Raw genomic sequence first — 22,582 nt, forward strand, 5'->3', positions numbered from 1 at the left:
TAGGCTGCAGTCCATGGGGTCGCGAAGAGTCAGACACGACTGAGCGACTTCGCTTTCACTTTTCACTTTCATGCATTGGAGAAGGAAATGGCAACCCACTCCAGCGTTCTTGCCTGGAGAATCCCAGGGACGGGGGTGCCTGGTGGGCTGTCGTCTACGGGGTCGCACAGAGTCGGACATGACTGACGCGACTTAGCAGCAGCAGCAGCAGCAGCAGCAGCAGCAGCAGCAGCAGCAGCAGCAGCAGCAGCAGGACAGCCCTTGGAGTATTTGCAGTGGGGGCCCAGCCACTACTGTCAACTTCCTTTTCTTTGGACAGGTCTCCCTCTGTCGCTCCCTCCTCCCTTCCTGTGTTGAGGGGATGTTGAGGGGATATGATAAAGATGCTTGAGCTGAGATTCAGGCTCAAAGGCAGATCCAGGCCCAGGATCAAAGGAGCCGTGTCTCAGTGGGGCTGCTTGCTCGTAATGAAAGAACATTGGCACTGGACTTGGCCAGACCTGGGTTTAAATTATGAGTCTGCTGCTCTGCAGTGTTATGTGACCTGGACAAACCTGGACATGCTCCTTCCCCTGGCATTTTCATCTACAAAATGCAGATGGTGATGCCTACCTCAGAGGGTGGCTGGAAGAGTGACAAGGAAGAGCCTGGCCCAGAACGCTTCCTCAGGCACTCAGGATGTGTAACACCTTGGACTCTGTGGCTGCCCAGTGGCAGAGATTGCACTGTGGTCCCTCGGCACCGTGGTTCCCACATCTTGCTGAGCAGGCTCATGGGTTGGGGGAGGTATCTTCAATTAGCTCAAGGAAAGTTGAGAAATCCTCAATCAAATTCAGTTTCATTTTGAAATGGATAATATTATTATCAATCAAATAATAGTTTTCTAAGCATTTTACCTATGTGGGTTCATTTCATTTCCCCAATAACCCTATGTAGTAAAAACTATTATCATCCTCATTTCATAAATAGGGAAATTGAGGCACAGAGAGGTCACATAGCAAATATCTAAATGGAGCTAGAATTCAAGACCGGGTAGTTTGGGGCCAGCCTCATAATTTTAGCCATGATGATTTACTGCATCTCTGAAGGGTAGAATTAAACCAGTGATCCCCAAACTTTAGCATGTGTCTGAATCACCTGAAGGGCTTGTTGAAACACACATTGCTGGACTCCACCTCCAGATTTTCTGATTCAGCTGAAGAATTTGCATTTCTAACAAGTTCTCAGCTGATGTGATGCTGCTGACCCCACTTGGAGAATCACTGACTTGGGGATTAAATAGACCCCCTTGAGTCCAGAGGCTAATTTTTGTCTTTTCCTAACCTATCCAGTCACAGGAATGAGGAAGGAGGGCTGATCTCATACAGAGGCAGAAAACAAACCACAGTAAAAATCATGCTCATATTTTCCAAATGCCTCAAGCCTTGGCACATGCTGTTGTGTCTGCAGTCTCATCTGAGCCTCACAGTGACTCTGTGAGCTAAGTGGAGAGTGGATTTTTTTTCCCCATATGATATTATCTTTCTCCTATTTTAAAGAAGGGGGGGATGTGGCTGGGCTAGTGTCAGCCAGGGAGATAGTCTCCAGGAGACTGGGGCTAGGATCTCAGCTTGTGACTCATACCATGGTAGCCTTGTTACCGGAGTTCCAGAAACCTCTGTGCCTTTCTCCAAATCCCATCCCATTCCCAGGCTATGAGCAGAATTTCCTCCTTAAAAATGGGCTTCCCAGCTGGTAAAGAATCCACTTGCCAATGTAGCAGATGCAAGAGATGTGAGTTCGATCCCTGGGTCGGAAAGATCCCCTGGAATAAGAAATGGCAACCTACGCCAGTATTCTTGCCTGGGAAATCCCATGGGCAGAGGAGCCTGGTGGGCTACACTCCAAGGGGTCACAAAGAGACATAACTGAGCATGACAGAGGTCACCCCTTCCTTTCTTTTTATTCTTTAATTAATTCTTTTTTCTTTATTTCTTAGAGCAGTTTTAGGCTCACAGCAGAACTGAGTGGAAAGTATAGAGAGTTCCCGTATACCCCTGGCCCTACACATGCACGGCCTCCCCCGCTACCATCACCATCCCACGCTAGCACGGAACATTGGTTATCGTCGGTGGCCCTGCACTTACACACCATTATCACCCAAAGTCCACAGTTTGCATTAAGGTTCTCTCTTGGTGGGGAACATTCTGTGGGTTTGGACAACTGTTTTGTGAGGTGTGCCCACTAGCATAGCATCATGCAGGATCGTTTCACTGCGTAAAACTCCTACCCACTCTCTCTCCCTCCCTCCAACCCCTGGCAACCACTGACTTTTTACAGTTTCCATAGTTTTGCGTTTTCCAGAAAGTTATATACTTGGAATCATATAGTATATAGCCTTTTTAGATGGGATCTTTCCTTTTAAGTTTCCTTCATGTCTTTTGTGGCTTGACAGCTAATTTTTTTTTAATGTTTTCTTGACTTTTTATTGTCCTATTTTCAATTTCCTTGACTCATGTGAAAATGTTAGTATTTCTATTTTTTTCCTTTTTTAAAAAAATTATTTTAATTGGAGGATAATTACTTTACAATATTGTGATGGTTTTTGCCATGCACCAACATGAAAAAATATGGAACACCTCACAAATTTGCATGTCATCCTTGCGCAGGGGCCTAATCTTCTCTGTATCGTTCCAATTTTAGTGCGTATGCTGCCGAAGTGAGCACAATAGCGCATTTCTTTTGAGCGCTAAATAATAGACCACTGTCTTCCAAGTTTTGACAGTGATGAATAAAGTTGCTATAAACATCCATGTGCAAGTCTTTAAGTGGAAATAAGTTTCGACTCATTTGAGTAAATACCAAGGAGAGCAGTTGCTGGATCATATGGTAAATGTCTGTCTGGTTTTGTAGGAAACTGTGAAACTGTCTTCCAAAGTGGCTGTGCCGTTTTGCATGCCTACAAGCAATGTGTGAGAGTTCCTGTGGCTCCACTTCCTCACCAGCATTTGGTGTTGTCAGTGTGTTGGGTTCTGGTCATTCTAATAGGTGTGTGGTTCCTCCCTTCCTTTTAAAAAATACTTGCTGAAAACTAACATGAAATATCCGTTACACACCATTGGTCAGAACTCTGTCACGTGACCACATTTAGCGGCAAGGTAACCTGGGAAGTGTAGTCTTTATTGTGACTGGCCAAGTGGCCATTTGAAAAATCAGGGTTCTAATTGCTAAAGGAAGAAAAGAGAATGGGTTGAGAGCCAACCAGTAGCATCTGGTCTACTGCAGGGAAGACAGACCCTCTTAAACTAGTTTGAGCTGTCAAGGGAATTTGTTGGGTAGATTTGGGGGTATTTCATGGAGGCCCAAGGACAGAAAGTATGGAAGGGCCTCTGAGAGTGAAGGACCTGGAAAGTTGTCGGAAACCAGGGCATCTCTTTTCTTGTGCCTCTCTATGGCAGGGTGGGTCTTGTTTCCTTCTTTCTACACATCTACTTTGTTCTTTTCCCTTTGCCTATGGTAGGGAAGGTGTCCCAGCTTAACACTTCCAGTCAATTAGCTAGCTTTCCAGAAGGTGAAAAAGTGAAAGTGAAGTTGCTCAGTCGTGTCCAATTCTTTGTGACCCCATGGACTGTAGCCTACTGGGCTCCTCCATCTGTGGGATTTTCCAGGCAAGAATACTGGAGTGGGGTGCCATTTCCTTCTCCAGGAGATCTTCCTGACCCAGGGACTGAACCCGGGTCTCCTGCATTGTAGGCAGATGCTTTACCATCTGAGCCACCAGGGAAGTTCAAGCTTTCCAGAGCTGATTCCAAATTTCTTGGAAAGAGAATCTGATTGGCCCAGCTTGGGCCAGGTGTCCACCTTGGTCCAGTCAGCTATGACAAGAACAAACAAGGCAGCAAGGGCCCACCTGTAGAGAGCTTGTCAGAGAATATGTGTCAGGGGATAGGAAGACTCCCCAGAGTAGCTAGAGCATGGACACAGACCGCTCAGGTCTGTGTCCCAGGGCTTTGCAAACCATCACTCATTTAGATAAACAGTTACTGAGCACCTTCTGTGTGCTTGGCACACGATCTGCCTTCTAGGGAGTTTTCTAAATCTCTTTGGAATCTGTGTATATCTTTGCTGTTGTTCAGTCAGTAAGTGGCATCTGACTCTTTGCCACCCTATGGACTGCTAGCATGCCATGCTTCCCTGTCCTTCACTGTCTCCCAGAGTTTGCTGAAATTCATGTCCATTGAGTTGATGATGCTATCTAACCATCTCATCCTCTGCCTCCCCCTTCTCCTTTTGCCTTTAGTCTTTCCCAGCATCAGGGTCTTTTCCAGTGAGTCAGCTCTTTGCATCAGGTGGCCAAAGTATTTGGAGCTTCAGCTTCAGCATCAGTCCTTCCAATAAATATTCAGGGTCAATTTCCTTTAAGATTGACTGGTTTGATCTCCTTGCTGTCCAAGAGACTCTCAAGAGTCTTCTCCAGCACTACAGTTTGAAAACATCAATTTATTGGTGCTCAGCCTTCTCTAGGGGCTTCCCTGTGGCTCAAACAGTAAAGAGTCTGCCTGCAATGCAGGAGACCCAGGTTCGATCCCTGGGTCAGGAAGATCCCATGGAGAAGGGAATAGCAACCCATTCCAGTATTCCTGTCTGGAGATTCCACTGGACAAGGGAGCCTGGTGGGCTTACAGTCCTTGGGGTTGCAGAGAGTTGGACATGACTGAGCAACTGATTCACTATTTTCAGCCTTCTTTATGGTCTAGCTGTCACACCCATACATGACTACTGGAAAAACCACAGCTTTGACTGTCAGCAAAGTGATGTCTCTGCTTTTTAACATGCTGTCTAGGTTTGTCATAGTTTTCCTTCCAAGGAACAAGCGTCTTTTAATTTTATGGCTGCAGTCACCATTCTCAGTGATTTTGGAGCCCAGGAAAAGAAAATCTGTCACTGTTTTCACTTTTTCCCCTTCTATTTGCCATATCTTTAACCTGCACTGTCTTAAGTGAAGTCCCAGTTCCTTACATTAATCAACTCTTATCTTTCCCTTTTAGGGGAATCAAGGACTTTGGCTAACACGTGTTTCCCAGCCTACGTCTTCAGGAACTACAGACCTGTCTGGTTCTCTCCTCTTGTCTTTGTCTCTCAAGTAGAAGTGTTTTAGTTCTTTAGCTGAGTCAGTTATGGCCTCCTCTCCCAGTCTCCCTTATTCCTCAGCTTTCTTTCTTTCTTCAGCTCTAGGTGGGCCTCTACTGGTCCCAGATGTGAAAGTTATCTCAAGGCCATACTCGGGAAAGAGACTATTAGGTTTATATTACCTGGAGGAAAAGTACCTAGAATTTGATGGGTACTTTCTAGCATCAGAGCAACTGCTGACTGTTCATTGAGGACACACTCTGTGCTTCGCACCAAAGTGAAAGTCACTCAGTTGTGTCCGACTCTTTGTGACTTCATGGACTGAATAGTCCATGGAATTCTCCAGGCCAGAATACTGAAGTGGGTAGGCTTTCTCTTCTCCAGGGGATCTCCCCAACCTAGGATCGAACCCAGGTCTCCCGCATTGCGGGTGGATTCTTTACTAGCTGAGCCACAAGGGAAGCCCAAGAATACTGGAGTGGATAGCCTATCCTTTCTCCAGGGGATCTTCCCAACCAGGGTCTCCTGCATTGCAGGCAGATTCTTAACCAACTAAACTATCAGGGAAACCCAAACTAAACCCTTTATGTGCATCATCTCATACGTACAATCCTCATAATGGTCCTGAGAGGTAGGCATTATTTCTTGCATTTTACAGACAGCTGATCAGAGAGCTTGGAAAGAATAGGAGCTTGCCCAAAGTCACACAGCATCTGTGCAGTGGAACTGCACTTCAAGACCAGACCCCTCTCCCTCCAGAGGCTTCCCACATCCCCAAGGCTTCCAGAACACTCCATCGCCTCCAAGATCTGTCCCCTGCATGTCCTATGAATTTCGTTTAAAATCTTTGCAGATACCATTCCAAATATGTTTGCTAACCCTTGTCACATTGAAGTAACTCTTTGGAGATCACATTTTGATTCCATTATAGTCACTGGGAGAAACGTATGGGGCCTGGGATCAAGATGGGGCCGTCATGTGTGGATGGAGCACTGTCCCAGGGCACCCCCAGAAAGCCCAGCTCAGCCATTGCCCCACTCTTTGACTCTGGGCAAGACTCCCTCCCTCTCTTGGCCTTGTTTTACTCACCTATGGATCTGTGGGCCCTTTGCAGCCCTAATTCTGTCATTTCCCACTTGACTCTGCATTTCATGAGGGTTTCATGAGACTGGCAATTTCTCTTCCCGACTAAAACGGAGTGTGTCTGGGAGGTTTCCATCTGGGTTGAACCCCCAGGAAAATGTGACTCCTGTTTCTTCCCATCACATCTCCTGGCTTCCCTACAGTCTGACTGTTTGTTCTGCAACCCCTGGACTTTGGGGTTGGGTTGCCTGACATCATCCCACCAGTTCTGTCCATAGGGGGCTCAGTGTCCCCTCGACCCTCCTCATATTCCGCCCCCCCCCCCCCACTGGTATCCTGGCCTCTTCCTCCTCATCCTCACATGACTGCTTATTGAGCCTAGGGTATGGGGAACAAGTGTTCCCCAGCTGAATCTTTCAAGAATATAGAGATGTCGGGACTTCCTTTGGTAATCGAGTGGTTCAGAATCTGCCTTCCAATGCTGGGGATGTGGGTTCAGTCCCAGGTCGGGGAACTAAGATCCCACATGCCGTGGGACAACTAAATCCATGCACCACCAACTAGAGAAGCCAGCTCACCACAACTAGAGAGAAGCTGGCACACTGCAATGAAAGATCCCATGTGATACAACAAAATTACCCACATGGCACCACTAAGACTTAACCCAGCCAAATAAAATAATAAATAAGACTATAGAAATGTCCACATTCTTTTCTCCGGTATTTTGCTAAGTCTTATGTATATATTCATCAAACCATTCATTCTCTCGGCAACTCAGTAGTGTCATCCTCATTTTGCAGACCAGGCATCCGAGGCTCAGAGAAGTGAATAGTGTGTCTAGGTTGACACACTAGTTAGTGTCAAAGTCGACATTCAAACCCAGCCTGGCATACCCCATGACGCCACGTGCCTTGGGATCACTGCCTTTACTTGTCCCGCATGTCTTCATGGAGGGGTGTGACTGGCCCGTGGCTTCCTGTCTGGTCTGGGTGAGGGAGGGTGGTCTGTTTATGTTTGGTGAGGGTGCAGGGGGCCCCTAGGGAGGAAATTCTGTGTGGGTTTGGAGGGTGGGATCACAGAATTGGGCAGCCCTCCCAGCCGAACGTCCCTGAACCTCTGTCCACATTTGCTTCCAGATGCTGGAAGGAGACCAGGCCATCTTGCAGAGAATCAAGAAGGCCGTGCGTGCGATCCAAAGCTCCGGCCTGGGTGAGTGAGCCTACCAGTAGCAGCCTGGCCAAGGCAGCCCCGGCCCCGGCCCCAGCCCGGACCTAACTCTGCGCCTCCACAGGCCACGTCGAGAACGAGGAGCAGTACCGAGAGGCCGTGGAGTCCTTGGGCAACAGCCACCTGTCCCAGAACAGTCATGAGCTGTCCACCGGCTTCCTGAACTTGGCCGTGTTCACCCGCGAGGTAGCCGCACTCTTCAAGAACCTGGTGAGGCCCTGCACCTCCCCGTCGGCCTCAGCCCAGGCTCAGGGCAAATCTAATCTGTGGCTTAAAACTCTGACTGGGAAAGGGCTGGTTTCCATCCTTCTTTCAGCTTGCCCTTGACCTCTGGTCCCCCTTGACCTCTGACCCATGACCTGAGGTCCCTTTCCACTTCTGACCTCCCATTTGCTTTCTTCATCCTCTCTGACTTCTTGTTGATGTCTCCCCTCCCCTTTCTCCCTCCCTGCCTTCCTCCTCCTCCTCTGTGGTGAGCACGTAGGAGCAGAGAGGTCTCACAGTGGGGAAGAGCCCACGTGAGGGAGGGCTCCCTGGAGGAGGCTTGAGAGAGGGGAAGGCCAGCTCTGCTTCCTGTCTTTGCACCACTGCCTCTCCTTCACCTGCTTTGTACTCTGCTTTCCCGAGCACACCTACTTTGCCCTCAAAGCCTAGAACGCGCCTCCTCTCAGTAAACCTCTCACTCCTGCATGTGGTCCAGTGGCCTCTGGTTTCTTCCTGAAATGGCTTTGTTCCCTAAGTCCACACCTCGAGGCCACCCCAAGACCCCAGCTCTCCCCGGGCATGAGTACGGCTCTCAGTACTTCACGTGTGTCCACATCCACCCTGGCGCACAGCTCTGTGGGGTTGGTTTTACCATTGTCCTCTCTGCACAGGCTAGGAGACTAGGATGTGAGGTTAAGTACCTCACCTGAGGTCACGCAGGTGGATTTGAACCTAGCATCCAGCGTAATTAGCCTGCTGGTACTGCCTACCAGGAAAGCGCCTCTCCCCGCCCCAGGCTCCATAGCTTTAGGGCTGGTTTTCATGGCTGAAGTCCCACCAGGGCCCTCCCTGGCAGGCGAGGACCACATCATCTCTGTAAGGCAAGTTGCTTAGTGATCAGGCTTAGACTCAGGCCATGAGTCCCTGCTTTGCTGCTCACGAGGTGCATGACTCTGGGCAAGTCACTCAGTCTGCTTGAGCCTCATCTGCAACAGGGGAATGAAAGGGACCTCCATGGTGGTCCAGTGGATAAGACTCCATTCTCCTATTGCAGAGGGCCAAGTTTTTATCCCTGGTCAGGAAGCTAGATCCCATATGCTGCAACCAAGACCCAGCAAGCCAAATAATAAATAAATATTTTTAAAAATTAAAATAAAATGGGGATAACAATGGCCCCCACATCACAGAGCAGTGATGAGGATTTCTCAAGTGCCTGCTCCAGGGAAAGCACTCAGTAAACGTTAGCTAATGCCATCTGTCATCATTTTATCTCTGGGTAGCACTGCCTTGCACCCTGTCCTGCAAGTAGAGGCCTTTAACAGTGGATTCAACTGAATCAGTGAACAGGGGCTCCTTTGTCTTTACTCCTCTTCCCCTTGTTTTGGTCAGACTAATGTTTGTTGAGGGTCTACTTGGTGGTGGGCGCTGTTCACAGGGAAGAATCAGGCTCTGTCTTGGAGAGCCATATAGTCCAAGAGATGGCAACTGAGGTGTGAGATGACACCAAGCAAGATCAGCAGTGTGGCACAAACTCAAGGACCCAGCAGTTTGGGTCAGAGGCCTAAAACTGCCATGGCTCAGAAACGAGGAGACCAGCATAGGTCATGGGAAGAAGTAGTCAGGAAGGCTTCCTGGAGGAGGAGAGACTTGAGCTGTATCTTGAAAGGTGGGCTGAAATATCAGATAGGCTGTTTTGAGTTGCCAAATGACAGAAATTCAACTCAAACTAGGTTCTTTTCTTTTTTTTTTTAATAGTCTTTTTCTCTCTTCCAATCTTTTTTACTTCTTTTGGTCATGCCACACGACTTGTGGGATCTTAGTTCCCTGACCAGGGATTGAACCTGGGCCCAGCTGGCCCTGGCAGTGAAAGCACTGAGTCCTAACCATTGGACCACCAGGGAATTCCTCAGGTTAATTTTTTGTTTTATTTTATTATTATTTTATTTTTGGCCGTGCTGGCTTTTCTCTAGTTGCAGTGCTTGGGTGTCTTATTGCAGTGGCTACTTTTGCTGCAGAGCACTTGAGCTTCAGTGCCTGCAGCACCTGGGCTCAGGAGTTGCGGCTCCCAGGCTCTGGAGCACAGGTTCAATAGTTGTGGTGCACAGGTTAGTTGCTCCGGGGAATGCCTGGTCTTCCTGGATCAGGGGTCTAACTCGTGTTTCCTGCATCGGCAGGCGGGTTCTTTACCACTGAGCCACAAGGGAAGCCCCTCGAGGTTGGTTTTCAAAAAGAGAATTCACTGACCCCTGTAATGGGAAGACCAGGCGTGCAGCTGGTTTCAGGCTCCTTCTCTTTCTCTTAGGGTTTCTCTCCGTCTCTGCTCCAGGGGCAGGATGGCCCAGCAGGCCCAGCTTCACACCTTGCAGAAGAAAGACAGCCTTTTCTCTCGTAACTTTGGTAGGAAAGTCCCAGAAAGTATCCTGATTGGCTGGCTTGAGTCACGTGTCTGTTCCTGAGCCAATCACAGTGGCCCCCCGACGGAGCACTCTGGTCAGCTCTGACTCCATGTTCACTCCACGTGACCATAGGGAAAGGGTTCTCGCATTAAAAGGGAGTGGAGAAACAACAGGTGGGCCACATAGGTGAACCTCATAGGTGGACCTCCGAGAGTCAGAAAGGAGACGTGAAGGTGTCCCTCTGGCCAAGGAGCAGAGAAGGGCTGACCGTGGATGCAGTGGGGCAGGCAGTGGAAGCACGAGGCCCATCAGTCGGGGGAGGGCAAGAGCTTTCCGGAGAGGCCGACCCGCCACCCCCGTGTACCCTTCCACCTTCTTGTCTTTCTCTCCCCTGCCTCCTTCACCCCAGTGCTGTCCTGGTGATGCTTCACTGTATCCTGAGCCCTGTGGGGCTGGACAGACGTTCGCTCAAGGTGGGGTATGGGGGTCTCTGCTTCTTCCAGGTTCAGAACCTGAACAACATTGTCTCTTTCCCCCTGGACACTCTGTTGAAGGGGCAGCTGAGAGACGGACGACAGGTGAGTTTCCATGTGGGGAGGGGTGCCTAGAGATGGTGAGATGGAGCGAGAAGGGGAGCAGGCAGGAGGCCATAGCGGGGGACAGGGCTGGGCTGAGGCCGGAGGCCAAGTGAAGCTGTCACGGTGGGTGTGCTGCCGCTGCTACTGCTGCTGCTAAGTCGCTTCAGTCGTGTCCGCTGAAGAGACACGTGTCCTGTGAGACCCCATGGATAGCAGCCCACCAGGCTCTTCTGTCCAGGGAATTCTCTATGCAAGAGTACTGGAGTGGGGTGCCAGTTCCTTCTCCATCACAGTGGGTGTGCTGTCCCCGTATTATTGACCCCCCGGGAAGACAAGAGGGCCCAGGTCTAGGGTGAGCCTAGGTGAGCCAGGGCCCTTTTGGAAATAGCTCATGGAATTTTACAACAGCCCCCTGAGGTGTGTTCTGTAGATGCTGTCGTGCCCATTTTGCGGTTGAGGAAACTGAGGCTCAGGGGTTTGATAACCTGCTTACAGTCTACCCAGCTGGTCAGTGGAGGAGCCAGTGTAAGGTCAGGGCTCCTGACCCCCCATGCTTGCTGCGCTCTCTGCACCAGGCAGCCCCTGGCTGGAGGCAAACCGGAGCTCAAAGAAAGTGACAGGATAATCTCCCTGGGAAGTCTGCTCCAGAAGGCCCAGGGGAGGAGCCATGCCCGCCTGGCTAAGCACCAGCCTGGGAACCACCCAGACCAGACCAGCAGCTTTTTCACCTGGCGGACTGAGACACCTTGAGTGTCGGAGCTGAATGTTCTGAAGGGTGTGAGCAGCCTGCTGGATGGGGCCCAGGCACAAGAGGCCAGGGATCAGCCAGGTCTCTCTGGCTTGCTGTGTGGCCCTGGGTAGACTTATCGCCTCTGTGCATATGTCTCTCAACCCGTACCTTCCTGTTGAAAGGATGAGCTAGAACCAGGCAGGAGAAAACAGTGGGACAAAGTTAGGGGAAGGATTCTGATCTTTATCCTGCCTCTTCTTCCTCATGGTGATCTCCATCTTCTAAGGGAGGGACTCAGGGCAGACCCCCCACCCCCACCCCGGCAAACAGCCCCAATATCCTAGGCCTGAGCCTACCAGTTCAGACTGATTACTTTCAACTGTGGGAAGAGGTCAGTTGGAAGGAGGGCCTCTGCTCTGAGAAGTTGGGTCAGTGGGGTTTATTTTGCAGATGAGGTTTGCAGTCAGGGCTAATGTGAACATGGGCTGGTTGGAGGGTGGCTCTCGGCCTGCAAACACAGGGTCCCCCTAATTGTAGCAAAGTGTCCTGTTGATTCCAGACCCCAAGACCTTCTTTAGGCAAATTGTTGTTTTTTTTTTCTTTTCTGAACTACAGGATTCCAAAAAGCACCTGGAGAAGGCATGGAAGGACTACGAAGCCAAAATGTAAGTGACTGTGGCCAGGGTGGTTTGTCTGGGAGAGTGATGCTTCTGTTGCAACAGGAGGCTGGATGTGGGGAAGAACCCAGGTGCTACCAGGGTGTGTCACCCGGAAGTGCCTGGCATCTCGCTCTCCAGAAATGTTTACGGGAGGGGGTTGGTTTATGCCCAGACCTTGAAAGGAGTCTGGGGGCTTGACCACGAGACAACCAAGGAGGAGCTATTGTGAAAGGACCCCAAGATGCTCCTCTCAGAGACCCTTCTGCTTGGTGGTGCCAACGTGGGTAGAGAGACAGAAAGGAGCATCCATTTACTGAACACCTCCAAGTGCCAGACATCCATCCTCACATTCACCCAGCCCTCTGAGGGTGATATTGGTATCCCAGTTATCAAAGGAGGAATTAGAGGTTCAGAGAGGTTAAGTTACTTGCCCAAGGCCACACAGTTCGGCAGAGGCAGACCTGGGACTCATGTTTGGTGATCCTGTTTCTGCAATACCAGGGAGTATCTGTAAGCATTTAGTTGGACACAGAGGAGGAAAGGCCATACCCAGGCCTCTTGTGTGCACCAACCAGGTTTCTCACTAGCTACTGGGACATTATGGCTACAGAAGTGGTCTCAGGTGCCCAGTGACCAGCTCTTCCTGCGTGGGGACTCCTCGGGCTCTGCCTTCTAAACTCTGTCCAAGTCCCGGCCCCAGCCCTCTTCCCCGGCCCAGCCGGGCCCACTGAACCTCGGGGCACTGTTTACTCTTCTTTGTGAAACGTTGGCTTCTCTTGCATTTTTGGAAAGCAATATGTATTCATTATGCGTAACTTCGGAAAATATGGGGAAGTAGAAGAGGAAAAAATTTAAGTTATCCTTTGGAGAAGATTAGGGACCTGCAGGGGGTTATCTAGTACTTTTCTATTGTTAGAATTTTTTTCCATAGTGTGGGTAGCACTGTAATTTCATCATTTTTAAAAAGTGGAGGAGGGGGAGTTCCTGGGTTAGTCCAGTGGTTAGGACTCGTGCTTTCACTGCCATGACCCAGGTTCAATCCCTGGTTGGGGAACTAAGATCCCACAAGCTGTGTGGCATGGCCAAAACAAACAAAAAACAAACAAAAAATGTGGGGGGGGGGGGGGAGGAAACTACCAAAAACCCGGAAGAAGAGCCTTCATTTCTTTTCTTTCTTTTTTGGACATTCATTTTTATTTATTTGTTTATTTAACTGTGCCAGGTTAAAGAGTTTGCAGCATACAAACTCTTAGTTGTGGCATATAGGATCTAGTTCCTTGACCAGGGATCAAATGCAGGCCCTCGAATTGGCAGTGTGGAGTCTTAGCCACTGGACCACCAGGGAAGTTTTGACCCTTCATTTCTAAGCCTAAAGTATTAACATCTATCTAGTCATTTTTCTGTGTATAAAGAACTATTTTTACAGAACCAATATCATAATTATACTGGGGGGGCAGTTTGCTTAAAAATACATCATGACCATCTTTCTACATCATTACATATTTTTATATACAATGTTACATTATTATTATTTATTTATTATTTTTGGCTGCACTGCGTCTTCGTCGCTGCCCTCGGGCTTCCTTCAGTCGTGGTAGGCGGAAGCTCCTCTCTCGTTGTGGTAGCTTCTCGTTGTGGAGCACAGACTTTAGGGTGTGCTGGCTTTGGTAGCTGTGGCACACAGACTTAGTCGCCCTGTGGCACGTGGAATCTTCCTGGACCAGGGATCGAACCTGTGTCTTCAGCATTGGCAGGTGAATTCTTCACCACTAGACCACCAGGGAAGTCCAATAATGTTGCTTAAATGGGTGCACTGTGTCTCAACATAGGCACCCCCCACCGTGTATTTAATCTGCCCTTGTTCTGGAGGCATCCTTGGAACTACATCCTTGCTCCCACCCATGATCATTTCTGTAGAATCTTCCCAAGAAGTAGTTCCTGGAGCTTTCTTGTTCCTCAGGCTCCCGGCGCCATGGGGACCTCCCTGAGTCTGACGGAAGCCTGAAACGGCTCCTCCACCGAGGTCTCCATGTGCGCCCCAGCTGTGGGTGTAGAGCTGGTGCTGGAGGGTGTGGGGCTGTGATGGGCGTGGCCGCCCGTTCTCATCAGCGGCCGGGGAGGGGTGTGGACACGCAGGCGGAAGGCCTTTCTCTTTCTGATAATGTGGGATCACGTAGCCTTCCTCTTCCCGAGTTACCTTGACTGAGCCCCCAGCCTTTCAGGAAATCATCTACTACAAGGGTTCCCGACCCCCTGGGCCACGGAACAGTCCTGTTAGGACCTGGGCTGCGCAGCTGGAGATGAGTGGTAGGCAAGAGAGTGAAACTTCACCTCTATTTACAGCTGTTGCCCATCGTTCATTTTGCCACCCAAGCTCTGCCTCCTGTCAGATCAGCGGCGGCATTAGAGTCTCACGGGAGGGCAAAGCCTAACCCTAAAGTCAAGGCAGAACATCCTGAGATTGCCACAGAACAGAAACAGAGTGCACAATAAAGGTGATGCACTTCAACCATCCCCAAACCATCCCCACCCCTGGCCCGTGGAAAAATTGTCTCCCCCAAAACCTGTCCCTAGTGCCCAAAACACTGGGGACCACCCATCTACTAAATAGAATAAGCCCTACGCAGTGCTGACCTCCCCAAGCAGCTGGGCCTTTACCAGACTGATATATTGATCTTGCCTGTGAGGTTCCATTTAAAGAAAAGCCTGTGGAACGACGGGGAAAGTGGTTTGGCTGAGGTTATGCAGTGAGTTATCAACAGGGCCTAGGCTAGACCCCGGGATTTCTGAGTCTGGTGCTCCTCCTGCTACCCCACGTAGCCTCCTGTCTCCTTCGCGTGTTACGTAGGTTGAGCCTTTATGTCCTGGCACAGGTGACTGTGTGCATTCCTTTTATGCGCGCTCCAGGTGTAGCTAGATATTAGCAAGCCAAAAGTTGCTGTGTAATTGCACTTCATTCTTACCAAACCAGTCTGGGCAGCAGCAGCAAGGACCCAGGGCCCTGATAACATCTGCTGATCACCACCAGGTTCCCACACACTGGTTGTTCCTGTAGGAGGGTCCCCTCCCCACCTGGGGCTGCTAAGAAAGGCATCCCAGGCCCTGGGCAGTGGACACAGTTACCTAGGCTATTCCATTTTCAGGGCTGTTTCCTCATCTAAAAAATGGAGCCAACGTTACTTTCCAGGGTTGATGTGGAGATGAAACAGATGCAGTACACAGCCCCTGGCACTGCCGTTCAACACGTACTTATTTGCCCTCTTGCTGAGCCAGAACGGGGGCCAGAATAACACCACGGGGTAGAGAGGCAGAAGCCCAGACCTCTGCTCCTAGCATTTCCCCCACCAGCCTGGGATCTTGAGCCATTACCTCCCTTCTCTGGGTCTCAGCCTCACCTTCTATAAAATAGTTTCTGACTGTGATCTATCAGAAGAGACAGTGTGACTGTCGCCAGCTGGGGGAGACCAGCCAGGGAAGGAGGGATGGGATGAATCTGAGCCACAGTGTTGGCTGCCAGGACCCTCCCTAAGGCTCTGACATCAGGCAGACTTGGGTTCAACTCTAGTTCTTAGTGGCTGTGTGGCCTGGACAAGTCACTTATCATTTCAGCCTCAGGCTCCTTGTCTAAAAAATAAAAGTCATGAGTCCGGCCTCACGGGGTCATTGCTTTAGTGTGTGATGGGCCTAGCAGAGCACACAGCACAAAATTATCGCTTAAAAATAATTATTAAGGGACTTCCCTGGGGGCCCAGTGGCTAAGACTCCATGTTTCCAGTGCATGGGGCTTGGGTTCCATCCCTGGTCAGGGAACTAGACCTCACATTCCACAACTAGAGATTCCACATGCCTCAACTGAGACCCAGTGCAGCCAAATAAATCTTTTTCAAAATAAACATTAATAACAGCAGCTAATAATACTTCCTTAAGAGCTTCCTTTGTGCTAACTGCTGTGATAAGCTCTTTACATCAGTTATCAGTTTTGATTGTTCTTGGAAGGGAAAGGGGCTGTGATCCCCAATTTCTAGGTTGAGCAGTGAGTGGAAAAAAATACCACCACAATCCCTGCCTTAGTGGATCCCACTGGTTTGTTAGGAAGAAGAAAGACCCAAAAGAATGAAAATAGAAAGCAAAGCAAAAAAAAAAAAAAAAAAAACAAAGCAAAAGTGCTCTAGTGATGGTTATCAGCGCAGAGGCGGCAGAAGAGGCAAGCGGTTTTGTTTAGGGGGAGAGAAGGGTGATTGGAAAAGGCATCGCCGGAGAGGTGGTTCAAGGGGCCAGGTTGGCAGGTGCACGGTTCCTTTTGATTCCTTTCCTCTCCCATCTCCCCACCCTGACGTCCTCTCTTTACCGGTACCTGTCTCTCATCCCCTGGATCACATTAGACAATGGCTGGGCTCCACTTCTCCAGTTGTCTCTGTCTTCTTAGTAACTAGCATTTCAGCACTTTTCACTATTGTATTTCACTCCTGCTGCAACTCCATTCAAAGGAAATAAAAAATATTCTTAAGGTTTGAAATGTTTAAGAAACACTGGTGATCCTTTGAGGACAGGGAGGGAATGGAATTTGTTATTTTCTGGGTGGGGGTGTGTGTGTTGCAATAAAAGCTCTCCCAGCTATTAGTGTGAGGTGATTCGGGTTATTTTGGGTGACTATATCAGACTTTATAGGGAAATCTCTATAATTACCATAGCTGAGGCTGAAGGACAAAGCTATAATTAATCATAAGGCTCTGTATCATACTTAACCACTTATCTTCATTCTGAACTAAATAGCTTCTATCCTTTAACCTCTATTAGACCCGGCATTAAAAAAAAAAAAAAACTTATTGGAAGTGAAAGTCACTCAGTCGTGTCCGATTCTTTGCAACCCTATGGACTATACGGTCCATGGAATTCTCCAGGTCAGAATACTGGAGTGGGTAGCCTTTCCCTTTGTCCGGGGATCTTCCCAACCCAGGAATAGAACCCCAGGTCTCCCACACTGCAGGCAGGTTCTTTATGAGCTGAGCCACAAGGGAAGCCCAAGAATACTGGAGTAGGTAGCCTATCCCTTCTCCAGCGGATATTCCCGACCCAGAATTCGAACTGTGATCTCCTGTGTTGTAGGCAGATTCTTTACCAACTGAGCTATCAGGGAAGCTCTAAATAGGAAGTGAGTGAAGTGAGCGAGTGAAAGTTGCTCAGTCGTGTCCGACTGTTTGTGACCCCATAGACTATACAGTTCATGGAATTCTCCAGGCCCGAATACTGGAGTGGGTAGCCTTTCCCTTCTCCAGGGAATCTTCCCAACCCAGGGATTGAACCCAGGTCTCTCGCACTGCAGGTGGATTCTTTACCAGCTGAGCTATCAGGGAAGCCCACCCTACACTAAAAAAAAGTATCTAAAGGAATCACCAGGTTATTACTCTAATCGTCAATGTCAGTAGCAGCATCATAGTCCTGCCATTTATTGAGGGCCTTACCACACACCAGGGACTGTACTAAATGTTTCCAATGCGTTAGATCATTGGAGACCTAGGCAGTATTCGTCTTATTTTTGGAGATGGGGAAGGTGAGGTTTAGAAAGATGCATAAAGGTTAAATAAGCAAGGGAGCTACCATAAATCCAAAACCCATATTTCTAGCCACTGTACTGGGCTTCCCTCGTGGCTCAGCTGGTAAAGAATCCGCCTGCAATGCGGGAGACCTGGGTTCGACCCCCGGGTTGGGAAGATCCCCCTGGAGAAGGGAAAGGCTCCCCACTGCAGTGTTCTGGCCTGGAGAATTCCAGGGACTGTAGAGTCCATGGGGTCGCAAAGAGTCGGACACAACGCTTTACTGCACTGTGGCTTCCTTTTCATCCATTTACTCTGGAGCAGGCTTTCCATGTCAGTGTATTCCCCATCTTTTTTTAACAGCTGCATAATATCCCTGTATGTGGCCATAGCATAATTTATTTGCCCACTTCCCGTTGATAGACATGTAGCTTATTCTTTCATTTTCCCTGTTTACAGACATGGTAACAGTGAAGGCAGGAGCCCCCCTTGCCCTCTCCCAGTTGTTCTGCCCCCACAGTCCCCTGTCCTGCTTCATGAGCCGCCAGGCTCATTATTGCTCAGGCCTGGCCATCGCCTCTCTCTCTGCCACTCAACTTCAGATCCCAAAAAAAGCATCTGCCCTGATGCTTTAGCGAAATGAAGAATCACCACTTCAAAGAAAATTAAAAACAAAACCACCAAAACCCTGCAAAAGTCTGCTCTTGGAGCAGTGGCTTTCACCCAGGGGTGATTTTGCGCCCCCACCCTATCCCCCAGGAGACATTTCTGGTTGTCACAACAAGGGAGATGCTAGTGGCATCTAGTGCGCAGGGGTTCAGGACACTGCTAAACAGCCTGTATGCACAGAATGGCCCCCACATCAAAGAAGTATCCGGTTAAAATGTCTGTAGTTCAAAGGTTGAGAAACTGCTCTTCAGGTCTCCAGAGACAGATTGTGCAAATAAGCACCATTCCAGAGGTCTGAGGTCAGTAAAGCCTAGAACTAAAGACTGAGAACTCAGTCTAGGCCATTGCTTCCTCCCTTTATAGATGGAAGAACTGCAGCCTAAAGAGGCCTGTAACAGCTGCCGTGTCTTCTCTGCGTTGTCTTTTGCATCCTTTATCTCATCTGGATACAGATAAACAGCCCCATTTTCCAGATGTGGAGACTGAGGCTTAGAGAGGGGAAGTAATGCAGATGTAAGGTTGTCCCGTGTCTGTCTTCTCTGACACCCCCTTGGAAGCAAAACTGTTATGCAGGTTGTCTCCTTCACACAGGCTCATGGGTCCAGCCCCAAGTGTGGAAGTACTCTCCTGGTTGGGAGTGGGTGGCCTAATGGGTGTGGCATTTCCAGGCAACTATTTTCCCACAGTTCCACCCAACCCCAAACAGGGGAAACCACCAACCCTGAGAACAGTAGGGGAAGGCCCAGCTTACTCTCAGATACAGGGTGGGAAGTGCTTTCTTTCTTGACCTACAAAAGAAAAGAATCAAGGTTTTCTAAGCTCTAAATGGAAGCTCTTGGCTCAGAAGAATGAAGGCACCTTGTGGTGCCTTCTAACACCCCTGGTCCTAAATCCCTTCCAGCGAACTCTAATCCCAATCCCACCTGGTCTATGGGAACCCATCCCCTCCCTGCATTAGAAACCTTTAACTCCTTCCTATTGCTCTTGGGACAAAGACCAAGAACCTCAGCATGGTCTGAATCCGGCCCTGCGATCTGGCACCTGGAAGCACCTCCCTCCTTCCCTGCTGTGACCCCGTCTCTCCTGCCTCCAGGCTGTCACATGGTCTGATCCTCCCACCCAGCCCTGGCTTCCTTAGACTTCAGATCTCAGCTCCAGTATCGCTTCCTGAGCAGCCAGATGAGGTCGATACCCATTTTACTCTCCCTTCACTGCAAGGCTGTGATTTGATTCATGTCTTTCCCCGCTACCAGCCTGTAGATTCTCTGAACCCACCTTGTTGACCATTGTACCCCAACAGCTGCCACAAAGGAGGGTTCCCCTCATCCTCGTGTGCCCGTGCAGAGAGCAGCATGTAGGGATGGTGGGACATGCAGGGGCTTAGGGAGAGTTGTTCAGGCCTCTCTTTCCTTGGGGTCTAGGGCCAGGCTGGAGAAGGAGAGGGACCGGGCCAGGGTGATAGGAGGGAGTACCGGGGAGGTGGCCCCGGACACGCAGAGAGAGCGACGTGTCTTCCAGTTGCACATGTGTGAGGTAAGGGGGCCCCAGGGTGAGGGGGGCCCAGGGTGAGGGGGGCCCCAGGGTGAGGGGGCCCCAGGGTGAGGGGGCCCAGGGTGAGGGGGGCCCAGGGTGAGGGGGGCCCAGGGTGAGGGGGGCCCCAGGGTGAGGGGGGCCCAGGGTGAGGGGGCCCCAGGGTGAGGCGGGGTAGGATGTGTCTTCCAGTCTACGTCCCTGAACCCTTGGGGCCAGTCACAGTCTTAGCCCAGGTCCTTGCCAGATGGCCCTTGAGATGTCACCCAGGTTCAGTCTTGGCCAGAAAGATTAGCCCGGGATGAAGACAGCAGCCTCTTGTCCCCAGGATTCCGTCTTGCTCACGCCACACACTTTGCCCTGCCCTCTCCCCAGTATCTGCTGAAAGCCGGGGAGAGCCAGATGAAGCAAGGTCCTGATTTCCTGCAGAGCCTCATCAAATTCTTCCACGCTCAGCACAAGTAGGTTCCCCCCGTGTCCCACCCATAGCCCCACAGTCTCTTGCTCCTTAACCCTTCAGGCAACCCAGAACAGGGTCATCCCCAGTGTCTGGCAGACCTTCGAAGTTTCTATGTGTGAATATATACCATTGGTAACGCTTTTTGCAGCTGCTCTTTATTGATTGTTCACCAAGTATCAGCCACTGAGTACTTGCCAACCCCCTGTGAGCAGCTACTGATATTATTCCCATTTTACAGATGTGAAAACTGAGGCTCAGATTTACTAAGATCACATAGCTAGAAAACGGGATCTGGACCATCACACTGTACTACCCACCAGGTGCCCTGGGATCTTTAGAGCACCTTTTCTCATACGTAATCTCTCATTTTCATCTCTCTCTCTGGTCCCATGCTTGGCCTCAAACTCAGCTTTTTCCAAGATGGCTTGAAGGCAGCTCAGAGCCTGTCTCCCTTCATCGAGAAGCTGGCAGTCTCGGTACACACAGTAAGTCAGGCTTCACCCCCAAGCGTGTGGTTGAGCCCCCTGTCCTCCTGGGAAAATCTGTGGCTGTGGAAGAGCTGGCTCCTACCGAGAGAGTGAGGCTGCTGCCCTGCTGCTCTGGGCATGAGCTCCGTGCCTGGCACAACTGCCAGCTGATAACCGGGTCCTGCCCTTCATCCCATAGCTGCGTCAAGCCCAGGAGGAGGAGCTACAGAAGCTGACCCAGCTCCGGGACTCCCTCCGAGGGACGCTGCAGCTCGAGAGCAGAGAGGTCAGCCCCCAAATCATCCCCGAACAAGTGCCCACCCCTTCCCAGGCCCACCCTGGAGAGAGGGAGAGAAAGGAAGACCCCACAGGGTCCCCTTGAAAAGGTCTCCCTGAACGAGAACCCTGCAGAACGGGGCTCTTTGCCCCACATGCCCTGAGGTCTCCTTCACGTGTCCAAGCAACAGGAGAGTCTGAGCCGGAAGAACTCGGGAGGTGGCTACAGCATCCACCAGCACCAAGGCAACAAGCAGTTTGGGACAGAGAAGGTTGGCTTTTTGTACAAGAAAAGTGATGGGTAAGTGACTCAGAGAGCTCAAGTAGCTTGCCCGAAGCCACACAGACAGTAAATGATAGGGTTGAGGGAGGTGCCTGAGGGGCTTGTTCCTATTATTTGTTGAGGGTTCCAGGGCTCTCCATGCTGCAGTGCAAAATCATCAGAATCCTGGGCTCATGAACTTCTGCTGAACGTTGCAGTTCTTAATGTAAAGAAGAATAGCAGCGCCAAACACTTTTTGGGCGGTCTCCATGGCCTCACTCTTAACCGTTGTAATATACTGAATATGCCTGGACATGAAAATGTGGGCTGTGCCTTGTTCCCTTGTGTGAAAAACAAAAATCAGGCTGTAAATGCAAAAGCCTTTATGGGATCCATTCATTAATTTTTTTTTTTTTTTTACTAACTAATCAGTTTTTATCAGAGAAAAATAACTTGGTTAAACCAGTTAATATTTACCTCTTATAGGAAAAGTGTTAAGTAGCTTTGACTATGGATTTGCTCATTTTATTTCGCAAGCTGAGTTGCTTCAGTCGTGTCCAACTCTTTGCAATCCTGTGGACTGTAGCCCGCCTGGCTCCTCTGTCCATGGACTTCTCCAGACCAGAATACAGGAGTGGGTAGCCATGCTCCCCTGCAGGGGATCTTCCCGACCCAGGGATTGAACCCGCGTCTCTTATATCTCCTGTATTGGCAGGCGGGTTCTTTAACATTAGTGCCACCTGGAAAGTCCATCTTATTTTGGGAGTCTCAGTGTTTATCTTGCTTTGTCTTTAATCATAATTCATCTCTTGTGGTCAAGAGGCTATTCCTTCTCTCAGACTAGGAGCTCCCTAAGGTTGCAAGCTGTGTCTCTTCCATCAGACTGGAAGCTCTCAGAGGACCAAGATCGCATGGTCCCCTTTAGAATAAAGATTCTCAGAGAGTGGGGCTGTTTCCCCTCTCTGACTGGGAGCTTTCTAAGGGCAGGGCTGTGCCTCCTTCATCAGAAGGGAGCCAGGGAATGAGGAGTATAGGGGTCGGAGTCAGGGGACAGAAAAGGTAAAGAAGTGGGACTGGAGGTCATACAGGTGGGGTCGGAGACCTGGTCCAGGACCCTGTTCACTGACATGTTCACACCTAATGTGAGCCCTGGGTGATGGTCTCTATCCCTCTGGGCCCTAGAATTCGAAGAGTCTGGCAGAAAAGGAAGTGTGGAGTCAAGTATGGCTGCCTGACCATCTCACACAGCACGGTGAGGCCTGGAGGATGGGGGTCTCAGGGCATGATGGGTCCTCTCCTCCTGGTGTTCAGAACAGACAGGTGGCAAGTCCTCCCTCTAAGATGCAAACCTGGATCCAGGGAGCTGGAGACCCCCTGCAGGAGGAAGGATGGGCTCCA

At 50.0% G+C, this 22,582-nt stretch overlaps 1 protein-coding gene and 2 non-coding genes across 3 annotated transcripts in view; 1 reads left to right on the plus strand and 2 right to left on the minus strand.

Annotated features, from left to right (window-relative positions):
* ASAP3 (ArfGAP with SH3 domain, ankyrin repeat and PH domain 3) overlaps positions 1 to 22,582 on the plus strand; it is a 48,721-nt gene that overhangs the window by 16,247 nt on the left and 9,892 nt on the right. Inside the window, 10 exon segments of the mRNA XM_052635734.1 lie at positions 7,329 to 7,401; positions 7,484 to 7,629; positions 10,523 to 10,597; positions 11,943 to 11,992; positions 19,611 to 19,722; positions 20,095 to 20,180; positions 20,589 to 20,664; positions 20,846 to 20,932; positions 21,114 to 21,223; positions 22,367 to 22,436. Of these exon segments, the coding sequence (XP_052491694.1) occupies positions 7,329 to 7,401; positions 7,484 to 7,629; positions 10,523 to 10,597; positions 11,943 to 11,992; positions 19,611 to 19,722; positions 20,095 to 20,180; positions 20,589 to 20,664; positions 20,846 to 20,932; positions 21,114 to 21,223; positions 22,367 to 22,436 (885 nt within the window).
* Positions 2,604 to 2,706, minus strand: LOC128043985 (U6 spliceosomal RNA). The gene has a single exon (XR_008198982.1). It is a non-coding gene; the product is annotated as a U6 spliceosomal RNA (small nuclear RNA).
* On the minus strand, positions 9,444 to 9,524 carry TRNAE-UUC (transfer RNA glutamic acid (anticodon UUC)). The gene has a single exon. It is a non-coding gene; the product is annotated as a tRNA-Glu (tRNA).

The sequence above is a fragment of the Budorcas taxicolor genome, chromosome 2 (assembly GCF_023091745.1).
Source record: "Budorcas taxicolor isolate Tak-1 chromosome 2, Takin1.1, whole genome shotgun sequence".
Lineage (NCBI taxonomy): Eukaryota > Metazoa > Chordata > Mammalia > Artiodactyla > Bovidae > Budorcas > Budorcas taxicolor.